A 26,208-nucleotide genomic window follows, 5' to 3' on the forward strand; every position below is an offset into this window, starting at 1 on the left:
TCAGGTCCTCACCTAGGCGTTTCCGGCAACTTAGGCCCAAAAGCTTCAAGAACAATTGCTCAAATCTCAAGTTTTGATTCAAATCTCTAGCTCTTATTCAGATCTCCCATTCTCCTTCCAGTCTTTCTTACCCCAAAACCCCCTCCTTTGGTGTCTTTGCGTACTCGGGATAAATACCCTTCCTAAGTGGTCACCACCCTCATCAGATTCTTTTTTACAGATATAACTTATAAGTTTTGCGTGTAACCGCGAGGTGAGGATACGTATATATATCTTGATATGTTTGTCATGTTTAAACTTAATAACTTTAACTTTTATAAAATTTAATTATAATAAAAAAATGAATAGTTATACATATATATCAATTTTTTGTTATATTAATTTTGTAATTTTAACTTATAAATATATATTTATATACATATATATATCAACAATAATTAACTTATAACTTTAACTCTATAGTGATTAATATTTACATTAGAAGGATTGGAATTGTAAATTTTAGTTAACAGCCTTATAAGTATGAAGTATTTAAAATGTATATTTTGAGTGTTGAATTCTAGGTAATATCTCCCTTCTCAATAACTTAGGTATTTAGCCCCTTTTTCATTCATTTAAACATTTTTCCTATTTATTTAATAAGTATTCTAGTGCAAGACATGCGATGTATGCATATGTAGCTATCAAGCTTCTGTGATCCATATTACATTAAGAAGAGTCTTTTCAGTAGAAATCACATAGGAGAAAATTTTTGCAGACGCGTTTCGAATCAGCTAGTGTGGTTCACCATCAAGACCTGATGATGAACCACACTAGCTTATTTGAAACACGTCGGTGAAAATTTTCTCCTATGTGATTTCTATCCAAAAGACTCTTCTTAATGTCAATAATTGCTTTAGTGACTAGTGTGATCATGTAAGGATTGCATCTCAAGATTGAATTTTTGTTTGACCATTTAAAGTTTTATAAACTTAATAGTCATTCCTTGCCCCAACTAGGCTCGCAAGCTATTCTATAATCATCCTATCTTTCCTAATCTCTTTCGCTCCCTCCTATTCGTCCTCTACTGAAATATGCCATGGTGTCAGTTATAATGATCTAACCATTCATAAACCCATAGCAGTACACCCCCTTTTTCGCAAAAAGGATAGCTCTTGATCGATATGTTCGTGCTATTCGACTATCATCATCAGCGTGATCATGTTATTTTATAAACCCAGTCTGCATTGTGTAAATTGTAAATAATCCTAGCAGATCTGTGTCATGTAATTACCTAGGTAAACCTAATCTTTTAGTGATGATCTACGTTCCGGAAGGTTTTTTGTCTTACCGATCCATGATTGGCAGAGTTTTCCTTCAGCCTAACCCCAAAGCTGGAATGGACTTTGTCATTAGAATCTTAGGGGAGTCCTAGTGCGCTAAATCGAGTCTATGTAAAAGTGATTTGGGAATAATCCTAACTATTTGGTTAGGTTATTACAAATCGCTTGATCTGCTAGATTATATTTGTGTCGCAGAACTGGGTGGTCTATGAGGGTCTATGTCAAATGGGTTTTCCCCCCTTGAGATGTAAAAATGTAAAAATCATGATGTAAAGTGTCTTGAGGGTTAGAAAATGTTTTATTCCCTCATAAGTCCTAGGTCCTAGGTGATTTTTCCAAAGGCTAAGTTCAAGCGTTCCTTTAAATAAAATTATATATATATATAAATAAAAAATTAGTAATAAATAAAATATATATATATATATATATAAAATAAAATAAAAAAATAAAAAAATATAATAATAATAAGTCAAAGTTTTGAGGAAATAAATGCAAAATTTTAATTTTTTAATATATTAAAATGCATTTTAAATTTTGACGGATGAGATTAAAAGAGATTTTGATCCTCATCGACGGTCGATATCATTTTGACATGGATCACTCGAACTAGCCGTTGGGAAATTTACCTTTAAATAGGGTGTCAAGGGTCATTTGAGATCATTCGATCTGTGAGCCTTGTGCTAAAGAAAGCTCTCTTGTAATCGTTTTTCGTGTGCAATAAAGAAAGACTTTGGGGTTGAAATCTTGCTGGTGTTACTCTTCTGGAAATGCTGTAAGATGTTTTGTTTCTGTGCATGATTTTAATTTCAGCCACTGATATAGTACACCCCCTTTTTTCGCAAAAGGGATAGCGCTTGATCGATATGTCCGTGCCATTCGCCTATCATCATCAACCTGATCATGTTATTTTGTAAACCCAGTTTGCATGTGTAAATTGTAAATAATCTTAGCCGATCTGTGTCATGTAATTACTTAGGTAAACCTAATCTTCTAGTGATGATCTACGCTCCGCAAGGTTTTTTGTCTCACCGATCCATGATCGGCAAAGTTTTCCATCAGCCTAACCCCAAAGCCGGAATGGACTTTGTCATTAGAATCTTAGGGGAGTCCTAGTGCGCTAAATCGAATCTATGTAAAAATGATTTGGGAATAATCTTAACTATTTGGTTAGGTTATTACAAATCGCTTGATTTGCTGGATTATATTTGTGTCGCAGAATTGGGTGGTCTATGAGGGTCTATGTCAAATGGGTTTCCCCCCTTGAGATGTAAAAATGTAAAAATCATGATGTAAAGTGTCTTGAGGGTTAAAAAATGTTTTATTCCCTCATTAGTCCTAGGTCCTAGGTGATTTTTCCAAAGGCTAAGTTCAAGCGTTCCTTTAAATAAAGTAAAAAAATATATATATAAAAATATATATACATATATAAAAATTAAAAAAATAATAATAAAAAAAAAAAAATATATATAATATATATATATATATATATATAAAAATAGCAGTACACCCCCTTTTTTCGCAAAAGGGATAGCGCTTGATCGATATGTCCGTGCCATTCGACTATCATCATCAGCCTGATCATGTTATTTTGTAAACCCAGTCTGCATGTGTAAATTGTAAATAATCTTAGCAGATCTGTGTCATGTAATTACCTAGATAAACCTAATCTTCTAGTGATGATCTACGTTCCGGGAGGTTTTTTGTCTCACCAATCCATGATCGGCAGAGTTTTCCTTCAACCTAACCCCAAAGCCGGAATGGACTTTGTCATTAGAATCTTAGGGGAGTCCTAGTGCGCTAAATCGAATCTATGTAAAAGTGATTTGGAAATAATCCTAACTATTTGGTTAGGTTATTACAAATCGCTTGATCTGCTAGATTATATTTGTGTCGCAGAACTGGGTGGTCTATGAGGATCTATATCAAATGGGTTTTCCCCCCTTGAGATGTAAAATGTAAAAATCATGATGTAATGTGTCTTGAGGGTTAAAAAATGTTTTATTCCCTCATAAGTCCTAGGTCCTAAGTGATTTTTCCAAAGGCTAAGTTCGAGCGTTACTTTAAATAAATAAATAAAAATATATATATATATATATAAAATAATAATAATAAATAAAAATGAAATAAAATAATAATAAGTACACCCCCTTTTTTCGCAGAAGGGATACACAATATATGTCAAATGGGTTTTCCCCCCTTGAGATGTAAAAATGTAAAAATCATGATGTAAAGTGTCTTGAGGGTTAGAAAATGTTTTATTCCCTCATAAGTCCTAGGTCCTAGGTGATTTTTCCAAAGGCTAAGTTCGAGGGTTCCTTTATATATATATATATATATATAAAATAAAATACAAAAATACAACAAAAAAAATAATAATGATAAATAAAAATGAAATAAAATAATAATAAGTCAAAGTTTTGAGGAAATAAATGCAAAATTTTAATTTTTTAATATACTAAAATGCATTTAAAATTTCGACGAATGAGATTAAAAGAGATTTTGATCCTCATCGACAGTCGAGATCACTTTGACATGGATCACTCGAACTAGCCGTTGGGAAATTTACCTTTAAATAGGGTGTCAGGGGTCATTTGAGATCATTCGATCTGTGAGTCTTGTGCTAAAGAAAGCTCTCTTGTAATCGTTTTTCTTGTGCAATAAAGAAAGACTTTGAGGTTGAAATCTTGCTGATGTTACGCTTCTAGAAATGCTGTAAGATGTTTTATTTCTGTGCATGATTTTAATTTCAGCCATTGATGATAGCTTTATGAAGAGTGATTTCAAACAGAGGTATCTTGTTTAGTCGCTAGGGTTTGAATGGTAGTTAAATTTCTAAATATGATGGCAGGTATCTCGATTAGATTTGGATTTTAGTATCGTTTTCTCCCTCTTTGTTAATGGTTGAATTAAGCTGTGCAGGAAAATCTTGATTTCGAAGATCAATGGGCATTCAGGGAACTCTCGGCTGAACCAGCCAACTCCCGAGAAGCATTTTCTGAAGAGCCCAGCTAGAGTTGTTCCCGAGCTTATCATTTGAAATTTTCTTGTGAATGCATGAAGGGTTTTCTGAAGCATCTCATTAAATTTAAAATTCTGAAAATATTTCTGTGGTCTAGTGATAAATCTGGCTATTTAGAGCGTTTGAACTGTGAATATTGTAATTATTTAGTTGGTTTTAGGGTTTTTTTAGTTTCGTTTCTTGCATATATTGTTTCTGGGTGTTTGTTTTGTCATTGCAGGTTGTAGAGCTGAAGAGGATATTTTTGTTTGAAGCCAGATCTAGGCCCCGGAGGGTAAGATCTGGCCTCAGAATCAGCTCTGGTAGAGGTATTCATCCCAGATATGGAAATTTCTTGTAGGGTTTTCGTCAGGAGCAAAAGGATTTTAAAAAAAAATTTGAAGTTTCTGAAGAAGTTTGAGGTTTTTCCAGGCTACCTGTCTGCTGCCTGGGGTTTCCTTTCACAGGAAAATTTTGAAAATTTTTTGAGCAAATCGTGTAAAATCCTCTGCTATCCCATTAACCTGCAAGCAATTTTCTAGCTATCCCAAGTAATCTCTCATACGTGCCACCCCTCCGTTCCTGCCAAAACGTTGCAAATCCGTCCTATCTGCCATCACAGCCTCCTCAACTGCTGCCATTCGTTGCTCATTGCTTCTGCTACTCCACGAATAGTCCATCTCCCTCTCTAATCCGCGCATCAAAGCCGTCCTTTTCCACGCTGCTCCCATTCCACGCAGCTATATCTCAGATCTTTTCTCACGTTGCTATAGCATTCCTACATCTCTGCTTCTCTACGTTGCCAATCCACACGCCCATTCCTTCACCAACAGCAAACTCGTTTCTCCCTACGCAGCTCCAACTCTGCCATTTCCGGTTTGTCTGCGTCTTCACTCCACGCTGTCCATCGAACTCCTTTAGCTACCGACTTCTTCCAACCTGCACACACAATTTATCTGCCAAACCCCTGCACCTGCAAACAAAGGCTGAAGCTCTCACGCTCCTTACCTCGTTCGCCGTCAAAATCCCCAGGGCCTGCACATTTGCATTACAAGCAACAATAACAAACGGCATACATTTCAATTTTTTGTTTTGTTTTGTTTTTTTTTACATGAGCATATTAATAAGGTTAGCATAGATATTTTTGTTCACGTTAGTTCATTTAGATAGATTTTAGTTTAGATTATTATTTTAGTTTTAGAATTAGATATATTTGATTTTAGTTTTGTTATAAAAAATAACAATAAAAAATAAATAAAAAATTCCAAAAGAAAACATAAAAAAGATTTGTAGGTTTTGTTTAATCTTATCTTTAGCTTTTGATTTATTTTTGTTTAGACTTAAAAATATAATAATAATAATAATAATAATAATAATATTTCGGTTTTCATTTCGTTAAATGGTTTTAGAATTAAACTTTTTATTTATTTACTTTTTGTTTCATTTAACTCAGGTTTTTGGTTTTAGAATTAGGTATATTTAAGTTTTGTTTTGTTTTATTTTTTGATCTTAAAATAAATCAAAAAATCATATATATATAATATAAAAATAAATTAAAAAAATTAAAAATATATATATATATATATATTTAAAAAAATTTGAAAGAAAATTTTTTTCATGGTATTTGACATAGTCGAATGTGCTTATATTCTTATATCTAAAGATTAACTGTTCGAAAGTGGTGAATTGTTTCATTTTATGAATTGGTTGGCATTTGAATTTCATGGTTGAATAATGAATTTTGATCCTTTGAAATTTAATTGCTAGGACTCTTTGCAGCTTTTGAATATCTTACATTTGGTGAAATTAATTATTGCTTGATTGTTTTAATGCTCATCATATGCTAGACATTTCAGTAAATATTTTCAAGCAATTGTTAAAGGATTTGTTCATATTTCTATTTTCCAAGCAGCAGCAAACCAATTACTTGATCTAGCAAAAGCACTGGTCTTAAGTATTTAAAATCTAATCAAGTTATCACTAAGCTTTAATCAAGTGCTCAATTGCCTCGCTGTCTCCTAACCCAGTTGGTCTTCCTTTATCCCACAGGGTCTACCCCCCTTAGCCTAGGGAGACAGCTTAAACGGAGAGATCGGGGATGAGGGTGACAACCCCCGGTCTGAACATTGTCGCGTTGCCTAGACACTCTGCGCAACAACACCTCCTAGTAGGACTAGTGTCCATATTTTATCATGGAATCTGATTAAACCTCAATTGTTCTTGGAGATTTTGTCATCATGTAGTCATTTGGTAACGATGTTATATGTAATGTAAACACTTGTCCATACATTATAACATATGCATCAATATATTCAAAACAATTTATATTGAAATAACAATTTTTGTGTAATTCATATATGTTGTTGTCTACAATAAAACGTACTTCACCATGTCTAACCCATATATCAGTAAGTTAGCTTTCATAATAAAAAGCAGTCATCCTTTTATTTCTATTTCATCAATCATGTCAATATGCATAAATGAAACCAAATTATAGATATCTCCATCCATAACATAATTCATGATTTAGATTTCATGGCAAGGTTAATCAAGTGTTAAACTTCATGTTGGTATCCATATTCCAACAATCTTAATTAAATAACATATTTCATATTGGTATCCACATACCAACAGAGTTAAGTAATTAACATATACCATGTACCAAAAATTAAAAATTTTCTTCTTTGGGAGAATCCAAAATAATAGTCTTACGTATCAAAGTCAAAATAAAGTAAATATATACAAAATAAGGTTTTAAGTCCCTCAAAATCAACACAAGTTGGGATATCTTTGACATATGATATATGTATTTTCCCAGGTAGCCGATCTAGGGCTATACTTATCCCATTGGATCTTAACTTGGTCTACCAGGCGGTTCCTGAGCTGTCGAACCTTACGTTCCAGTATACGTAATGGTTTGACCGAAATGGTTCCCTCGTCCGATACTTGCAGTTCCTTCCATTGAAGGTTATGAGATTTTTCAGCTATGTAATGTCTTAATACAGATACATGAAATACATTATGAACTTTATGCAAGTGGGGTGGCAGTGCAAGACAATAGGCGACAAGTCCAACTTTTTCCAGAACTTTGAATGGCCCAATAAATTGGTGCGATAACTTTTTTCATTTTCCAAATCGGATGGTGATTTTGTTTGGTCTGATGCGAATGAAAACTTGATCCCCTACTTCATAATTCCTATCTGTCCTGTGAGCATCAACATAACTCTTTTGTCTATCTTGTGCCTCTTTCAATCATTGCCTAATTCGTTTTACCTGTTCCTCCATCTCTTGAATTAGTTTTGGCCCTACTATAACCCGATCTTCTAACCTGTCCCAACTTAATGGTGTTCTGCAAGGTCTGTCGTACAACGCTTCAAATTGAGACATTCTGATTGAACTGTGATAACTGTTATTGTATGCAAATTCGACTAAGGGCAAGTACTTTTCCCAATATGTTTGCTGGTCCATAACATACATCCTCAACGTATCTTCTAGTACTTGGTTCACCCTTTTTTTTTTTCCATCAATCTTAGAATGATAAGTTGCACTTAAATTTAGTTGAATTCCTAACGCTGATTGCATACAAGTCCAAAATCTTGAAGTAAATTGTTAATTTCTATCTGATATGATCTTCTTAGGTACTCCATGAAATCTGATAATTTCATTTATGAATACTCGAGCTACGTTAGCAACTTCATAAGTATCTCTTACGAGAATGAAATGGGTGTTTTTCGTTAATTTATCCACCACAACTAGAATGGCATTGTGCCTTTGTGGAGTAAGAGGTAGCTCGACGATAAAATCCATGGAAATTATCTCCCATTTGGTCATAGGAATGTCGTGAGGTTGTAGGAGACCTGCTGGGTGACAATGGTCAACCTTCACTTGCTGACATTCAAGACATTTTGCCACGAATTGGACAATATCGTGTTTCATGCCTGTCCAAAAGAAGAGTTTCTTTGTATCAACATACATTTTCTTTACACCAGGATGTGCATAATATAATGCTCTGTGAGCTTCCTTAAGGATGGTGTTTCAGAGATCCCCACTATCAAGTATGTACAACTTTCCATGGAATCGCAAAATTCCATCATTTTCAAGTTCATATCCCTCAAATTTAGATTCTTTTGGATAGGTATGAGGGAGAATATTCGTGGTCTTGTACTTAAGGCATCTACCACTACATTCTCTTTTCCTTTAATGTATGAAATTCCAAAGTCATACTCACTTAGGAATTCACTCCATCATCTTTGCCTAGCATTCAAGTCTCTTTGAGTAAACAAATATTGTAAACTTTGGTGGTCGCTTTTGAGCATAAAGCTTCTCCCTACTAAATAGTGTCTCCATATCTTTAAAGCTAGCATTACAACAACTAACTCTAAATCATGTGTGGCATAGAGTTCTTCATGATGCTTTAATTTCCTTGAGGCATATGCTGTTACGCCTCTATCCTACATTAATACTGCACCTAATCCTTGCTTGGATGCATCGGTACATGCCTTAAAGTCTTTGTTCATATTAGGTACTCACAAGATTGGTGCATTGGTCAACAATCTTTTAAGTTCAAAGAATGCTCTATGACATTCCTCAGTCCATTCATATATAACTCATTTACGCTAGAGGGTTGTGACAGGCTTTGCAATTTTTGAGAATCCTTCTATAAACCTTCAATAGTAGCCAGTTAAACCCATAAGGCTTCACACTTCATGTGCATTTTTCGGTATCGGCCATTCCATGATTGCCTTTACCTTCTTAGGATCTACCGAGATTTTGTCACCAGATATGATATGACCCAAGTAATGAATTTTTTCTGAAAGAAAGAACACTTGGATAACTTTCCATATAACTGGTGTTCTCTGAGGCAAGATAATACTATCCGCAAATGTTTTTCATGCTCTTTCTCATTTTTGGAGTAGATGAGAATATCATCTAAGAAGACTTGTACAAAGTGATCGAGATATTTGCGGAAAACGTTGTTCATAAGGTTCATGAACACTGCTAGTGCATTGGTCAACCCAAATGGTACCACAGTGAACTCATAATGCCCAAAGCGTGTTCGGAATGCAGTGTTAGAGATATCGTTTTCCTTAATTCTTAATTGATGATAGGCTGATTGTCGATCGATTTTTGAAAAGACAACAACTCCTTTCATTTGGTTGAAGAGGTCATCAATTCGAGGCATTAGATACTGATTCTTTACTATAGCTCGATTTAAGTCTCGATAGTCTATGCATAACCGCAAGGAACCATCCTTTTTCTTGACAAAAATTAAAGGAGCACCCCAAGGTGAAATACTGGGTCGAATGTGTCCTATATCCAATAGTTCCTTCAACTGAATTTGTAATTCTTGAAGATCTGGAGTTGTCATTCTGTAAGGTGTTTTAGAGATTGGTTATGTACCAGGTTTCAATTCTATTGTGAGATCTAATTGTCTTTCAGGAGGTAATCCTGGTAGTTCCTTTGGAGAAACATCCAAAAATTTGGATAACACTAGATACTGTTCTAAGAATGATCCTTTATTTTTGCTTACTTCTTGAACTGCATATACCTGACAACCTTGTCTTAAACAACGCTTCATTTGCATTATTGAGATGAAGCGTAAAGATACTTTCCTCTTAATACCTTGGATTTGGATCGTCTCCCCTTCATCATTTATACAAAAAATTGTTTTCCCGTAACAATCTACCCATGCTTGATGAGCTTCTAACCAGTCCATCCCTATGACGAGATCATAAGTTCCTAGGGTTGTGACATAAACTTTTAACTTAGTTGAACATATCCCTAGATCAACTTTGCATTCCTCAACACTTAATTCTACGAATTGGAGTTCTCCTAAAGCCATTTCCACTTGTCTGAAACCGTTTTGCTTACGGGCTGCCAACCCACATTTATTTAATGCATATGACGAAATGAAAATATTAGTGGCACCAGTATCAAATAAGATTTTGAGTTTTATGCTGTTAATAATACCTGAGAATTCCACTATAGTGGACTAATGTGCTGCCTGATTCTTGTTGACTACAGCATGGATTCTATGATTTCCTTGGGTATTTGATGATGGCTCTTTTCCTGTTCTATGCATTATACTTGACGAAGCTTCCAGACAATCACGTTGAAAATGTGGTCCTCCACATCCCCAACAATTAACCTGGGTTGATCCCCTTGAGTCAAATTGTGAGTTTCTAGACAAGGAGCTTCGTCCTCTTGTGCCACTTCCTCTCGTGTTTCTTCCTCTATTAGCAGTTCCTCGAGATTTCCATGGACTTGTGTTTGATGATTCAACAGTTATAGTATTAATTTCCATGGGAGCTCTTGCTCCTACTCCTCTTGGGGTAAATTTATTACCATAAGGAGGTGGTCTCAAGCTACTTCCCCTGAAGAAGTTTCAAGGAATCTTTCCTAGAAACCCTGGCTATAGGGGTTATATTGGCCTGGCATCCCTTTTTATGCCTAGATGCTCCTCTGCATAACGACCACATTCCACTGCCTTGGCTATTGATGATGGCTTCCACATCCTAACCATAGTCCTGATTCGAGGATTTAATCCATATACAAAGTGCTCAGCTTGGCGTTTGTCAATATCTAGATAATGAATATATTTCACAAGCTCCATAAACCTTATCTCATATTCCTCCATTGTTTTGTTAGCTTGGACTAGCTTATGAAAGGCCCAGGCTTCCTGCTCTTGAAAATAAGATGGCAAGTACTTGGCGCAGAATCTTTCCTCGAATAACTCCCAGGGAACATTATCCGTTGTGAGGTGTAATTGTTTTTCTAGATTTCCCCACCAAATCAAGGCACTTTCCTTTAACTGAAATACGACAATTTTCGTCTTGGAAGTAGAAGAGTACTCTCTTAGCGCAAAACATCTGTTCATTCCTTCTAACCATGCTTCAACACGTTCTCCAGCTCATCCTCCTGAAAATTCTGGGAGTTTAATTTTCTGCAGCTCCCTAGAAATATCTTCCTTTGATTGTCTATAATCAGAACCTTTGGGCTCCGTTGGATTTCTTTCTTCAAGCTGAGGTTGCTCTTCTTTGATATTAGCTATTGGCATCCCTTTTAATGTTTCCAAGATAACTTTCAATGAGCGCATTATAACAGTTAACTCAGGTGCTGAAGCGATTGGTGTTGATTATGGTCTTGGTGGTGGCGGTGGCGATGGTGATGGCGACGACAACGATGGTGGCATTACTGATGGCAATGCTACCCAATCCTGTTGTCGTCATTAGTATGTCTTTACCATCGTAGCTTTTCCTAGATACATAATAAGATTTATGAAAATCTAAGGTACGATTTAGATTTAATAAATATAATTTTCGTAAATTCAAACTCTTATACGGGTATAGTTTTTTTTTTGCTATTTTTACCTGCAGGTAGGTCTTACTGGTACTGAGGTCAAGGAGGGTGGTATCGCTACCTCTTTGTCCTAATGCATGGTGATCTATCTTGGTGCGTGATAATACTTATCAAAATGCATGGGTCTTCATAGACCTTAGTATTACTTCATAATATTTGCCTAGTATTTACTAGTCCTAACTGCGGTTATGGAAGGGGTTATTATCATTTTTAGTTTCACTATATTGGGTGACTAGATGCTCAGTTAAAAGACCCTTAAATTTCAAATTTTCAAAGTTCAAATATATCTTTATTAATAACATATATATATATATATATATATATATATATATATATATGCCAAGAAGTAATATGAACATTACAAAGAGTAGAAACATAAGGTATAATTGCATACATCAAGAATAAAATAAAAGACATGATTTATTATCAGACAATTATATTATAAATTATGTTATTAAATATTATTAAAAGAAAACTAATAACTTGAACAAGAACACTTCTTCAATTCTCCATATAGTAATTAAGGGTATTTACATAATATATATAAACATCTTTAAAACTCATAATTCGGCTAAGAATAGTTTTCTTTATGACTATACCTTTGAAACTAATAATTTGGTAAGGAGGGTTTTGTACTAGAATTATAATCTCCAAAATATCTTTACCTAAAACCTTTATGGAAGCAAGGTAAATATTAAAATAATATGTATAGACAATTAAAAGAAATCCATGATGTTTTGGGAGAAAATGTACATACAACGACTATATGTACTTGTACACTTGTGGAGTCCACTTATGATTACATGCTAGTTAACTCTGCTGGTTGATTATTTAAATTTTAATATTAAATATATTTATGATAATAGTTACATTTGTAATTTAATTTATAAATTTTAAATAAAATAATCAAATTTAATTTAAATTTTTATTACGATACAATCCCTTAACAAACAACTTTGGAGATGAATAATTTTAAATTTAAATTTTTTAACTTTCTTTATTTAAAATATCTGCATCCCTCACAAGGGCAAGGTGGCAATGATGTGTACTTTTCATCACCATATGCTTACGAACTCACCATTGTCACAAAACACATGTTGGTTTATTATGAACTTCGAGAAGAGACTTGGGTGTGAATATAAAGTTATTAGACCCTTCAAGGAGAATCTTACTAATTATATATAATTTCCTAAAGACTAAATCATTATGAATCCATAATAATTTCATTTTATTGCAATTTTATAAAAATATAGCCATATATTATCTTGACGCCATGTATATTGAAAGCTCGCCCGACTAGCGATGTGTATTATCGAGACATCATGTGTATTGTAGCCTTATAGGTAATATTCATCCGATCGACATTATCACAAATAAATGCGAAGTTTTATTAATAGTTGGAACTATGTGGCATCCTTTGCATATAAGTTATATTATTATTATCAGACATTATTAGCTAAAAACAACCGCCATGATCGACCACTCATTCTTGCAGAACAATGACATGCATTTTTAGTTTTTCACGCTTTTAATGGATCCATTTTAATATGTACATGTGTTGTAGGATTGCGCTCGATACTACATAGTTGCATTGAGAGACCCGCCTCCAACAATTCAAATGCTACGAAGACAGTGCTAGGGTTCTGGTAGATTTTTGGCGAAATTAACATCAAGGATCATTGCATCCCTGAATTCACAAACGATCCACCAACAATTGAAATGCCGTGACAATGGCGCTATGGTTTGGTTAAATTTTTTGGGGAAACAGTGCCCCCAAATTTTTTGAATTATTTTTGGACGAAGACGGTTAATTTCACTAACCAAAACACAAAATAGTAAAGTATGCAAAATAACGATCCTTTGAATTTAATAGGGAGCTATCAGAGTTTCACGTCGTCAAAGTTTGAAATCATCTAAATCTGGGTAAAAAAAAGGTCGTCAAAATTCTAAGATGTATCAATGGATAAGCGTTGTCTGCAGGGAAAATGGTGGCAACTCGGACTCAAAACTCAATTTTTTTGTTTTTTTTTCTTAATGCCTCTACCCCTCTCCCAAGCCTATAAAAGTGACCTAACTCCCTCACATTTACTCACAACTATCTCATTGCATTTGTGTGAGCATTTGTGAGGAGTTTGTGAAGATTTGGAGTTGGTTTTTGGCGCAGTAGTGAGGAGGAGCCATGGGTTTCTCCGTCTGACTCTGATTCAAAGTCTAAGCCAAATGATCTTGCCTTATTTAGCAGTAGTGACTAGTGATATTTTGTTGTAGAGGCCATTTAGAGCCTCCTTGGTTATGTGTTTTTGTTTTGATCTCTATATATTACATGTATTAGATAGTGCACTAGGTGCCATTTTGATATAATAGATATATTCATGAGCATACTTTGATCATTATGTTGTCTTTTCTCTATATTCTAATGCTTTGAGTTTGGATACATGAATGAAAATCTTTAAAAATATGTTTTTTCATAAAATAAAATAAAATAAAAAAATTAATGTACTTTTTACAACGACCAAGTCATTGAAATCAACTAGGCCAAGTTGATACCGAGTCGGAGTCTGAGTCGACCCTCGACTGGTTCCAAATCCGATTCGTAGTTTTAGAACTATGAGTGAGATCTCCAGAAATTTCAAAAATTGGGCAATTGCAACCACAGGAAAGTAAACCTTGAAGGAACTATGAATTCAAGCCAATTTTTAACCTTTGAAGCTGAGTTTTAGTCCATATTTATTGTACTCTTAAGTTCTGACAAAATCACGATTTCCGCCTAATTCACACAAGTTTGGTGTGTGCACTACTTTGAGTATGGCAAAAATTAGTGGTCATAGCTGAGGGTGAATGGAAATACAAATATAGGTTTTGAGAACATAATTACGACTGGCAGGGAATGATAACCATGTTGGTTATAACAGTTATGGTACTCAGTTTCTATAATAAACAGAAATTACAATTAAGTTTCACAATAATTCTATATCGTGTGGAGAGCCTAAAGGTCTAGAAGAGTTCAAAACTGCTCTGATACCAGATTGTAAGGACCTAACCCAAATTAAACCACTAATTTCCATAGAATTTACCAGTTACAATTTAGTTATAATTTATCAATTTAATTCACATATACATACTTGGTTTCCGAGTTTGACGTTGATTTCATTTTGATGTAGCCCCAATTGCTCCCGATACCAAATGACCAAATCCTCCCAGCCAAACTAAGCACAACCTTGGTACCCAGCTCCAAAATACTTCACAATTGGAGTATTTTGGCCCCCATGCCCAAAAGCTTCAAGAACAATTGCTCAAATCTCAAGTTTTGATTCGAATCTCCAGCTCTGATTCAGATCTCCCGTTCTCCTTCTAGTCTTTCTTACCCCCAAAACCCCCTCCTTTGGTGTCTCTGCGTACTCGGGATAAATACCCTTCCTAGGTGGTCACCGCCCTCTTCCACCGCCCTCATCAGATTTTATTTGACAGATATAAGCTTTACGTGTAACTGGGAGGTGAGATATGTTTTTCATGTTTAAACTTAATAATTTTAACTTTTATAAAATTTAATTATAATAAAAAAATGAATAGTTATACATATATATCAAATGTTTGTTATATTAATTTAGTAATTTTAACTTATATATATATATATATATATATATATATATATCAACAATAATTAACTTATAACTTTAACGCTATAGTGATCAATATTTACATTAGAAGGATTGGAATTGTAAATTTTATTTAACAACCTTATAAGTATGAAGTATTTAATATGTATATTTTGAGTGTTGAATTTTAGGTAATATCTCCCTTCTCAATAATTTAGGTATTTAGCCCCTTTTTCATTCATTTAAACATTTTTCCTAATTATTTAATAAGTATACTAGTGCAAGGCATGCGATGTATGCATATGTAGCTATCATATGCATACATCGTATGCATGCTAATACCCTTTTGCCTATAAATCAAAATGGGTCATTACATATGCTTAAATGAAGTTTTTTTTGTTTTGTTTTGTTTAGAATCTACCATTGAATGAGTTTGTTGAAAACTTTGGTTGGCTAAATATGGTATGCAATTGTTGGGAATCTATTTTTTGTTGATTGTTGTTTTTTTCTGATTGCAGTACAACTTACCTTCACCGGTTTCTCTGGTCCGGGCAGACAACAACCTCCCTCCATGGCGTAGAGAGCTTCAAGAAGTGAGCTTTTGGATGCTCTAATGTTCATTCACGAGTCCATTTTCTTTAAAATTGAGGCTGTTTTTCTGTCTTCAAATTTAGCAAGATGTTTATGGCATGCTTTTATTATTGAAAAGGTTTTCTGCTGCAGCATCTCTCTATTAAATCAATATATGAAGAATGAAAGTGTCATTTTATGCAACTGATTGCTTCTGTTGCCTTTTCCTTTTTAATGTTGTAGAACTCTTGGTGTTTTGAATCACTGCTTTACTGCTTGGGGGTGAGAATTGCACTTTTCTAACCTTGATCTAAAGAGAACCTCCTCTATTTAAGGTTTTGGAGATATCAACATTGCCCACAGTAGGGATGATTGGCATGATAATGAAAAGCAGAACCAAGATCCACTGTTTAGTGGACTGGCTGTTTCTGCAGCTTGAGGCAGTTACTGCGTTTGGCATCCTCGTAATTATGGCATCATTCTTTTGTTGAAGGAAATGTAACTAGGTTCGGTCTTCATAAATGTAATTTTGATATTTGTATTTATTCAAGAATAGAGAAATTATTTCTATTATTTGTCAATGAGTTTCTTGCTCATTGAAAATAAGTCAAGCACATTTTAAAGTGCTTCTAGAAAGTCAAAGTCAAAATATAATTATGATGAGACCCTTTGAGGGCATGCTACATCATTTATGTCAATGTACAAGGTCATGGGAACACCTCCAAGTCAAGTCAAATCCTCTCCTAGCATCAACGAAGTCTCCAAGCAGCAAAATAATGAATAAGAAATGAATTATAGTGACACTGTCAAGTCGGCCTAATGGACAGTCAAGTCGGCTTGAAGAGGAGGGACAAACCTCTATTTATAGAGGCTGTCCCCTCAAAAGAAAAATGCATTCCTCCGAAATCAGCGAGGGTACGAGGAAAGGAAAAGAGGCCAACAGAAGGACAAAGAAAGCCAAGGTAAAGGGTTTACAGGGGCAGCAAGCAAGGAGGAAGAACAGCGAAGATAAGGAGACAGTTTCTAGGGCATCAACAGCCACACATGCGAGGATAAGGGAGGTTCCCTGCAGCAGAAAATCACAGTGACAAGTATCTTTGTTTTGGGTTAATAAACAAGGACTATAAGGCCTCTCCATCCAGCAAAGAAGAAGGAAAAGACAGCGAGGATAAGGAAACTGTTTTTAGGGTTTCTGTCCACACGTGCAAAGAGTTCAGAAGTAAACTTTTGCAGATTTGACAGCAGTTGAAGGCAGCACACCTAGAGGCCTCATTCGGATGTATAAATAAGCCTACAAGGTCTCCAAGGAAAGCGAAGAAGTTTCTCCCTATAGTGAAGAAAAGAAGCCCTAATGTTCTAGGGTTTCTCCCAGGAAGAAGAGAAATCTGACTTTGACAAGCAGCAGAAGGATGAAGTACCAAGGAGCAAAGTGCCAGAAGGAAGAGGTCCATGTGCCGGAAGTTATAGTACAGAAAGAGGAAGGATTTGACTTGTGCTTGGAGGATATCCTAGTCAAGGGTCTAGGGTTTGGCAGCTGTTTAAATAAGAAGCTTCAATAAGAGAAAACTTACAAAGGGTTTTCCTCTCAAGAGTGGAGAGGTTTTGTCCCTGGCAGAGAGCCAAACTTTGTGTTCTTGTTATTTTATTTTGGTAGCAGTTTGATGAAACACACACACTAATAAGAAAAAGATAAATTGTCAAAGTGCATCACAAATTGTTATAAAGTAACGAAAAATCACGCTACACCACTTTGCCCTAGATTCTTCAACATCTTTGTGGCACTACTTAAGTCTTTGGGAGGCCATTAAGTCTGTTTGTTTGGTAATTGAACTGTTACTACTTTATCTTGAGTGTGTGCAGTCTTTATAATGCAGCTAGGGTGTACTTTTTGGTAGTTACGTATATAAGTCAGTTCAAAGGAAAAAATACTGTCTATTTCACATGCTAACATCGATCATCTGGTTCGAGGGACGATTTGAGAACAGAGCTGCTCCGCGCGCGCCTCCCCCTGGCCATGACGGCCCTCTGACCTCCCCGCCGCCCCGCGCCTTGCAGCAGGGCTGTAAGGCTCTGCGCCCCTGTCTGGCCTCCTGCCCTCGGGCCCGCTCTCCTCCCCCTCCCGTTCTCCTTGATCCCTTCCCGTTTCTTTCTGCCTCTTCTGACCTAACCCCGGTGCAGCTCCGCTCCTGCGCCTAGCAGCGCAGCTGCTAGGTCGCCCAGACTCCTTCAGTCCCCCGTTCATGGCGGCCATGGGCCCTTCTGGACCGGATCAGGATGATCTCATGAAATCCTTTGCCTCCCTAACACAGGAGAACTCTTCGGAGAGAATCAGGCCTGTCACTTCTCGTTTTGTCAAAAAAATGGATGAGGTTCCAGAAATCCCGCTTCCCCCCGCCCTTCCAAGGAGAGCGGCGGTGGCTCTTGCAGACAGAGGCCTGGTTGGCCAGTTCACGGGCTTATGGCCCTCCCCTCGCACTGTCCAGCGATGGGTGGAAAGAAACTGGAATTCGATGGTTCAAGGCAAGATAGCGATTCGTTTCTGCGGAAGAGGGTTCTTCACCTTCCTCTTCGAATCCGTGGAAGACCGAAACTTAATCTTCAGGAATGGCCCATACTTCATGGACACGAGAGGCCTTTACCTGAACAAGTGGACTCCCGACTTCGACCCGGAGATGGACGTACCTAATGCTGTTCCTGTTTGGGTCCGGCTCCCGCATCTGCCCCTCCACTGCTGGGGGGACGAGTCAGTGAAAGCAATAGGAAACGGAATAGGGAAGTATATCGACAGATCGGAGCCTAAGGAGAACATGCATGCATGCGCAAGAATTTGTGTCGAAGTGGACCTGGGAAAAGGACTGCCAGAAGCCATCAAGATTAGAGTCGATCAATGGACGCACCTTCAGCAAGTCGACTATGAACAGCTCCCCTTCAAATGCAAGGTATGTCATGAGTACGGTCATTTCGCTAACAGATGTAGTAAAGCAAAGGCAAATCTCTCTGATTCTAACATTGAAACAGCAGAAGAAGTCTGGGAAACTGTAAAGAAAAAGAGGCCCAACCCCCCACAAGGAAACAACAAGAACCCCCCAGTAGCCCCCATCCCCTCCACCCAATCAGGCCCGGCCTTCCCTTTATCCTCTAACCAATTCGAAACCCTATCTGACGCTGACCCAATTTCCCCTCCCCCATCCCCTAGAGCCCCCCCCGTGATTCCCTCTTCTCCCCCGCCATCTTCCCCCCCTCCCTCTTCCCCTCCTCATACAATAGAGAGAATTCTAACCAGGAACAAGTCCAAAGAAAGCAACACATCAGCAGATCCCCCAAGAAAAGTGGGAAGGAAATCAAACAAGGAGCTAAGGGATGAGACGGCAGCAAAAGAAATGACCACAGGGATTCAACAACCAATGGATACCTATCTGGACAAGACGAGAGGAAACGGGGAAAAAGGGAAAGAGAAGGGAGGTACCCACGCCAAGACTATTAAATGATGAATTTGGTCTCTTGGAACTGTAGGGGGATGGGCTCCTCCCTCAAACTTAATGCAGTCCGCGATCTCCTTAAATCCGAACACCCAGACATCCTCCTCATCCAGGAGACCAAAATAAGTGAGCAAGATTTCGAAAATTTCCTAAAAAATAGCAGAACTCATGAAGGAATTGCAGTTAGCGCATCTGGCGCCTCAGGTGGCATAGGGACCATCTGGAACAAACAAAAATGGAACCTTTTAAATCAAAGACAAAGCAGCTGGTGGATTCGTTCAGACTTACAGAATACGGCAAAGACAGAAGAATACACAATCTACAATGTTTACGCTCCCCCTCACTTCAGGGACAAGGATGCTTGCTGGAAGTCAATTGCGGCAGACCTTCTGGAGACCCAAGGCAGAAGCATTATCCTAGGAGGGGACCTGAACTTAATAAGAAATGCCGAAGAAAAAATGGGGGGCAACTTTTTGGCGGATCCCTCAAGGGAAGCTCTAGAAGAAATCACACTAAACCACAACTTGATGGACTTCCCTCCTCAGAATGGGCGCTTTACCTGGTCCAACAAGAGAGCAGGCCGAAACAACATAAAGGAAAGATTGGATCGTATCTTGATCCAGGACAGAATAGTTGCTAATTTTGCATGCATCAAAAGCCTCATCATCCAAGGTTACCTTTCAGACCATAAGCCTGTTGCACTAAAATTGGACAAAGGAGCCAATTTGGGCCCGCTTCCATTCAGATATAACAGAGCATGGGACAACCAGGAGGAATTCCGAGATCTGATAAAAGAACAGTGGGCAATAGAGATAAAAGGATCTCCGCACTATGTTTGGGAAACCAAAATAAAAGTCTTGCGCTCAGCCATAAAACATTGGGCCAAATCCAAATCAATAGAAGAAAAAAGAGCTAAATCAGCGCTCCAAGATAGGCTCACGCAGTGGGAAGAAGAGAAAGACAGCAGACAAGATACGGAAGAGGAGCTAGCCAAAGAGATGGAACTTCAAAAGGAAATCTACAAGCTGAACAGAAGAGAAGAAGAAGAACAAAGGCAAAAATCAAGGTGTCTATGGCTAAAGTCGGGAGATAAGAACACTACCTTCTTCCACAACAATCTGAAAATGAGGAGAGCTGGCAATAATATCGACAAAATTATTGTGGAGGGCGTAGAATTAAAAGAACACAAGGACATAATGGAGGCCGCGACCGCGCACTTCCAAGATCTCCTTACCGTGGACCAGCAAGACAGTGACGGTTTGGAAATACTGAACACCATGGAAAGTAAAATCTCAGAGGAGCAAAATTCTGAGCTGGACAAAGAGATCACGGTCGAAGAGATAGAGCATACAATACGCAACATGGCCTCAGACAAAGCCCCGGGGCCAGATGGCTTCACTGTGGATTTCTATAAAAATCATTGGGACATCATCAAAAAGGACTACATCAGAACAGTTAGAAACTTCTTCCATAAATGCAAGATGGGAGGCGGAATGAAATCATCCTACCTAGCCCTCATTCCCAAAGAGCTCAACCCTCTCTCTTTCAACCGCTTTCGCCCTATCTCTCTCTGCAATGTCTCCTACAAAATCATAACTAAGATCCTGGCCAACAGACTTAAACCTATTCTACCCTCCCTCATTTCTGAGAACCAAGGTGGTTTTGTTCCTAAGAGGTAAATCACCGACAATGTAATCCTCATCCAAGAAGCTATCCAAAGCAGCATCTCTAGGAAAGAAAAGGGCATGATACTGAAGTTGGACATGGCCAATGCTTTCGATCGAGTCAATCATTCCTTTCTCCAAGCCGTCCTCAAAAAGCTTGGCATATCTGAGCTGTTCATAAGCAGGGTGAGGGAGTGCATATCAGGCAATTGGACTGCTCCCCTCATAAATGGAAGACCAAGCCCAGCCTTCAAAAGCTCAAGGGGTCTAAGACAAGGGTGCCCGCTCTCTCCCTTCCTTTTTATTCTCATGGCGGAAGCCCTCAGCTCGAAGTTGGAAAACTTGAGGAGGAAAAAAGAAATAACGGGGATTGAAATTGTCAGAGGGCTGAAAGGAATAAATCACTCCCTGTTCGCGGACGACACCCTCCTCATAGGAGGTGCCTCTTGCATTATGGCGAGGAGATTTAAAAAAGTCTTGGATCTTTTCCTTCTTGCCTCGGGAGGCAAGCTAAACAATAATAAATGTATGTTATACGCCTGGAATGTCCCTAACCACATCATCCAACGCATATCTCTTATCTTGGAAATTCCGGCTCAGCTGAATTGGTCCCACTTCATGTATCTGGGGCTTCCTTTGGCCAAAGAGACCATCAAATCAGGGATTTGGGTCAAAATCATTGAAAAGCTCAGAGGCAAATTACAGTTGTGGGGAGTGCACTGGTTAAACTTAGCTGGCAGATCGACCCTAATCAAGTCCATCCTCACCTCTCTCCCCATCTATCAGTTCGCCATAGCTCTTGCCCCTGCCAGTGTTCACAAACACATGGAACTAATAATCCGCAGCTTCCTGTGGCAAGGAGGCAAGCAGAATACCAAGAAGTTCAGTTTGGTTAAGTGGGACAAAGTTATCCTCCCTGTGGAAAAAGGAGGGTTGGGAATAAGGGTCCCAAGGCTGGCTAACCTAGCATTGGGCTTCAAGCTCATATGGAGGATCCTAAATGAAAAAGGGGCATGGTGGACTACTATAGTAAAGAAGAAATACCTGAATGGCCAAAACAGTAACATCCTCACTGAAAACATTATAGAAAGACATGGTACCCCAACCTGGAATCTGATCAAGAAAACGCTCCCCCTCTTCAAACCTTTCATCTCATGCGCTCCAGGGAATGGCAGGGAGGTTAATATTTGGAATGACAGAATCATGGGGTCCCAGGCGAGGGGCACAATCCGCCATCTGCATCCTCTCCATCGGTGGATGGATGAAGCGAATTACACTTCTCTCTTTGACATTTCTCTATGGGATCAGGACTGCTGGGCAGGCTGGACCCCCCTCAATCTCCCCATGGACTTAGCAAAGCTTTGGAATGAGCTCAAGAGCTCACTAAGTGGCTCAGCCCCCATCAACAAAAGGAAGGAGGACAAGTTCGTTTGGGATCCTAATGGAGGAATTTATTCAGTTAAAGAAGGTTACAAAGCCCTCCAGGATATCTCAGAAGCTAACAATTGGCCTTTGTTCAAAGCTGTCTGGCGCCCTGAATGCCTTCCCAAGATTAAATTTTTCAACTGGACTCTCCTGCATGGCAAAATTTTAACAGCTGAGAACCTCAGAAAGCGAGGTATACAGGGTCCTTCCATGTGTTGTTTGTGCAGACTAGCTGAAGAAACCATCAACCACCTCTTCCTTGAATGCCCGATTTCTAAATCCTGTTGGCATCTCCTCTCGGGCGCAATCTCCTCCGAAATCCTCCCCACCCAGATCTCGACTCTTCACAAAAACTGGGCTAGAAGAATACATCAACCTAAAAAAGGAAATCTGATAGGGCACAGGATCTGGAACAGCATCCCTGCAAACCTGAGTTGGCAAATTTGGATTGCTCGTAACAAGTGCATCTTCAATAACGAAAAACCATCCATAACAGGTATTGTAGCTAAAACTATAGCCTTCACGGCTGAGTATTTCGAAGCAACAGGGATCAACCAGAAAGACATGGAGGTTGCGGATGATAGGCTTAAGGAATGGCTGAGCAAATTCAACCTCAACTCAAGTCCTTATGTTTATATCCGAAAAAGAAATGATAGCCAGAATTGGAAGCTGCGTGGCACTGAAGAGGAAATCAACAACTGGTTAAAAAGCCAAAGGAGGCCTATCCTGTACTTCGATGGGGCTTCAAAAAAGAATCCGGGACAAGCCGGGGCAGGCGGGATCATAAAGGATCCGCAGGGGAATACTATGGTTTCTTTCGAATGGGGTTTAGGCCATTTGACTAACAACAAAGCAGAGGCCTATGGCCTTCTTCTGGGCACGTCTATCTTAAAGAACCTCGGCCTCCACAACCCCCTCATCCTAGGTGACTCAGCCATTACAATCGCTGCCATGTCCACAGGGAGAGATTTTAATCAACAGGCCCTTAACAACATCAAAATCCGAGTTATGGAGAATATCAGAGATTTAGGTGAGGTGACATTCAAACATATCCTCAGGATCTTCAACAAAGATGCAGACCAGCAAGCGAACCAGGCGGTTAGAAGGGAACTGGGTCAAGTCAGGGAGAATAGTCTCATCTATGTCAGGGATATTCCGTAGCATCAAGCCTCTCGCAGTCCCGAGTCACTTCAGGCAGCAAGGAAATCTGATCGTATCTCCTCCAAGATCACAAAGTAGCACTATCGGGCACCTGAGCGGATCTCTTCCTCCTCGGGCCTCCAATTCAATCACCTTTCTCAGAAAATGTGTGACTTCTCGTCCTTCCGAGGCAGACACTCTCTGCGTCATCAGTAGAACCCATACCTCCCCCACGAGTTTTGACAGCAGGGTAATCATCGCCCTTGACCGTTTCCTCCTCACCCTTGGGCACATTCAGCTTTCCTCCATCAGCGCCATCGACCTTCTTCCCTCTTTAAATATTGGGCATGCCCTCGACTCCTCGCCAGACGGTGATCAAGTCTTAAGAGCTCTCTTAATCTCTTGGTGCATCGCAGATGATTCTCCTCCGCCAAAGCCTCGGCCCTTTAGAGACCTCAGGGTAAGACTTTCTCATCTGTTTCTGTTGCCTACTAACAGTGGTCCTTGTTTTTTTAGCAGTAACTGGAAGCAGGTTAGGATAGCCCGCTCTCTATTAAAGCTTCAGCTCTTCAGAAGCCTTGTCCCTTACAGCACGACCTCTGGTTTTATCCTGAGAGCTCCGCCCCTCTGTCTAAAGCCACAGCACTCCCGCAGTCAAGCTCCTCTCACAGCAGTACCTGTCTCTTTAATCAATAGCGAATCCTCTGACTTCATTCATCAGGCCAAAACGATGGAGGACAAGCAAGGCCAGCCTTCCAAACAGGGCCCAAACAAAGACCCTATGGCGAATCTCTTCAACAGCAAAGAATGCAATATGTGCATTGCACATACTGTTATGATCAACAGCATTAAAAAACAGCTAAAAGAAATAACAGAGGACTACCATGCAGATAGAGAATCCAAAAGAAAGAAGCTGGGGAAACGAAAAAAGGAGATTGAAGATCTGAAGGACCGCTGCATTCACATGGAGGCGGTAATTGATCATCTCCGCACTCTCACTGAAAGCAACCAGGCAGAAGCATCGACTAGAGCCAGCGCCCAGAAGGATGATTCGGTCACTCCACACTTTCCGTGATTTATGCATTGCAAATTTGTTTTGTTAGTAGGATCCTATGTAAGGCAGTATAGCCGTTTACTTTCAACTTTGTTTACAATCACGAGAAGCAACGAGGATTGCGGGTCTGTGTACCCGATTTTGTGCCTCTGCTCTCATACTCTTCCTCATTATGTAATAGCACTTCTTTCAGAAAGTTTTTTTTAATATATGAGTAGCCGACATTGTAAAAAAAAAAAAAAACATCGATCATCTACTTGCTGAAATAAAATTCAGAATTAAATACTGCTGCAACTGCTGTTGCTGTTATGCTAACATTCCATACATCACACATTTATCATCTAACTTTGTTCCTTTGTATTTTTCTCAAAAGGGCAAGTGAGTGTTCCAAATATGCTGCTGCTGCTTTAAATGGTCCTGGTCTTTAAAACTCATTTTTTCTAGAATCTACATCTAAGATGGCTTTCAAGGCACATGGAGATATGTAAAAATGGTGCTGAAATGGTTGTATGATGGACTCTCTGAGAGGCCCATCATTCTCCCTTGATTGAATTTAGTTGCCATGAGGGTTCAATAGACCGCTGCTGGGAATCTCATGTCACCAAAGTTAAGATTGTATATTTAACATCATGCCATTAACGAAAATTTTGTTAAACGATAGTGAAAAGGCTGTGATTACTATCCTGCTTGAGTGTTGGAGCTAGGTTTGTTTTGCTGCTGAAATTAACATTCCAACACTACATCTCTCTGGACCTTTTCATTTAATCTCTCTCTCAATATATGCAGTTGCAATAGTGAGGAGCTCATTACTGCCTTATTGGTCTCTTTTACCCTATGTTGAGCTTGAACCATCTCAAAGTCCAACAGATGATTTACCTTCAAGTATTCCCCTTGCATTTTTTACTTATCAATGACTCCCTGTAAATTGTGTGCTTGTTCTTTCATAAGCAATATGGCGCATGCTAAATGCTGAACTGATTTGATATACTCATATGCTTGCCTGCTCAAATACTCATGTTCTTGTCCCGTTTGGTGCAACTCACTTCCCAACCTGTCACATTGAACTGGTTTTTCGTTGAAGGCTTTCTGCACCTGAATTTCTAAAGATTCCGGTTTTGTATCAGAATCATCTGCCTCATCCTCAACTCATAGGGATGTTTCTGCTATTAGTTTGAGGCCTTTAAATTCTTCTTGGCTTCCATGTATTTGGACTGTTGGAGTGGAGAGTTCTTCCCTCCCATTCTGCAGGACGTCAAACAATTTTTGAAGAGCATCCCATTCTTCTTCTATTGTTGGATTGTCTTCTTCCTTTTCATGCGAGGAAAAGTCACTCTAGCTGTCTTGATCATCATCCATAGATTCCTCTTCTTTATCAGGGTTTTCACCAAGGATCAGTTTTTTTCTTGTGTCAGATTGAAGCCCTATCAAAAGGAGGAGAAACTCTCACATCAAGGTTTGACGAATGTGCAATTCAATTAAGTTGATATGCTTGATCTTCTTCTTGATATCTTGTTTTTCAGATTTTGTCATATTGATTCCTGGAATGTTCTTAGCCAAATTCACTTTCTCCCTTCCTTCAAACTGCCAATAATCTAAGGTGA

General features: G+C 38.4%; 1 protein-coding gene across 2 annotated transcripts in view; it reads left to right on the forward strand.

Moving 5' to 3' along the window:
* The window catches only part of TRM11 (tRNA modification 11 protein), a 257,824-nt gene that overhangs the window by 192,879 nt on the left and 38,737 nt on the right, over window positions 1-26,208 (forward strand). For both annotated transcript variants that reach the window (XM_089393088.1, XM_089393089.1), the window contains exon 5: window positions 15,794-15,868. In XM_089393088.1, the coding sequence (XP_089249214.1) occupies window positions 15,794-15,868 (75 nt within the window). The remainder of the gene's footprint in view (window positions 1-15,793; window positions 15,869-26,208) is intronic.

Source organism: Pinus tabuliformis, chromosome 1_1 (genome assembly GCF_031772625.1).
Source record: "Pinus tabuliformis cultivar Carrire ecotype Pingquan chromosome 1_1, CPIR1, whole genome shotgun sequence".
Taxonomy (NCBI): domain Eukaryota; kingdom Viridiplantae; phylum Streptophyta; class Pinopsida; order Pinales; family Pinaceae; genus Pinus; species Pinus tabuliformis.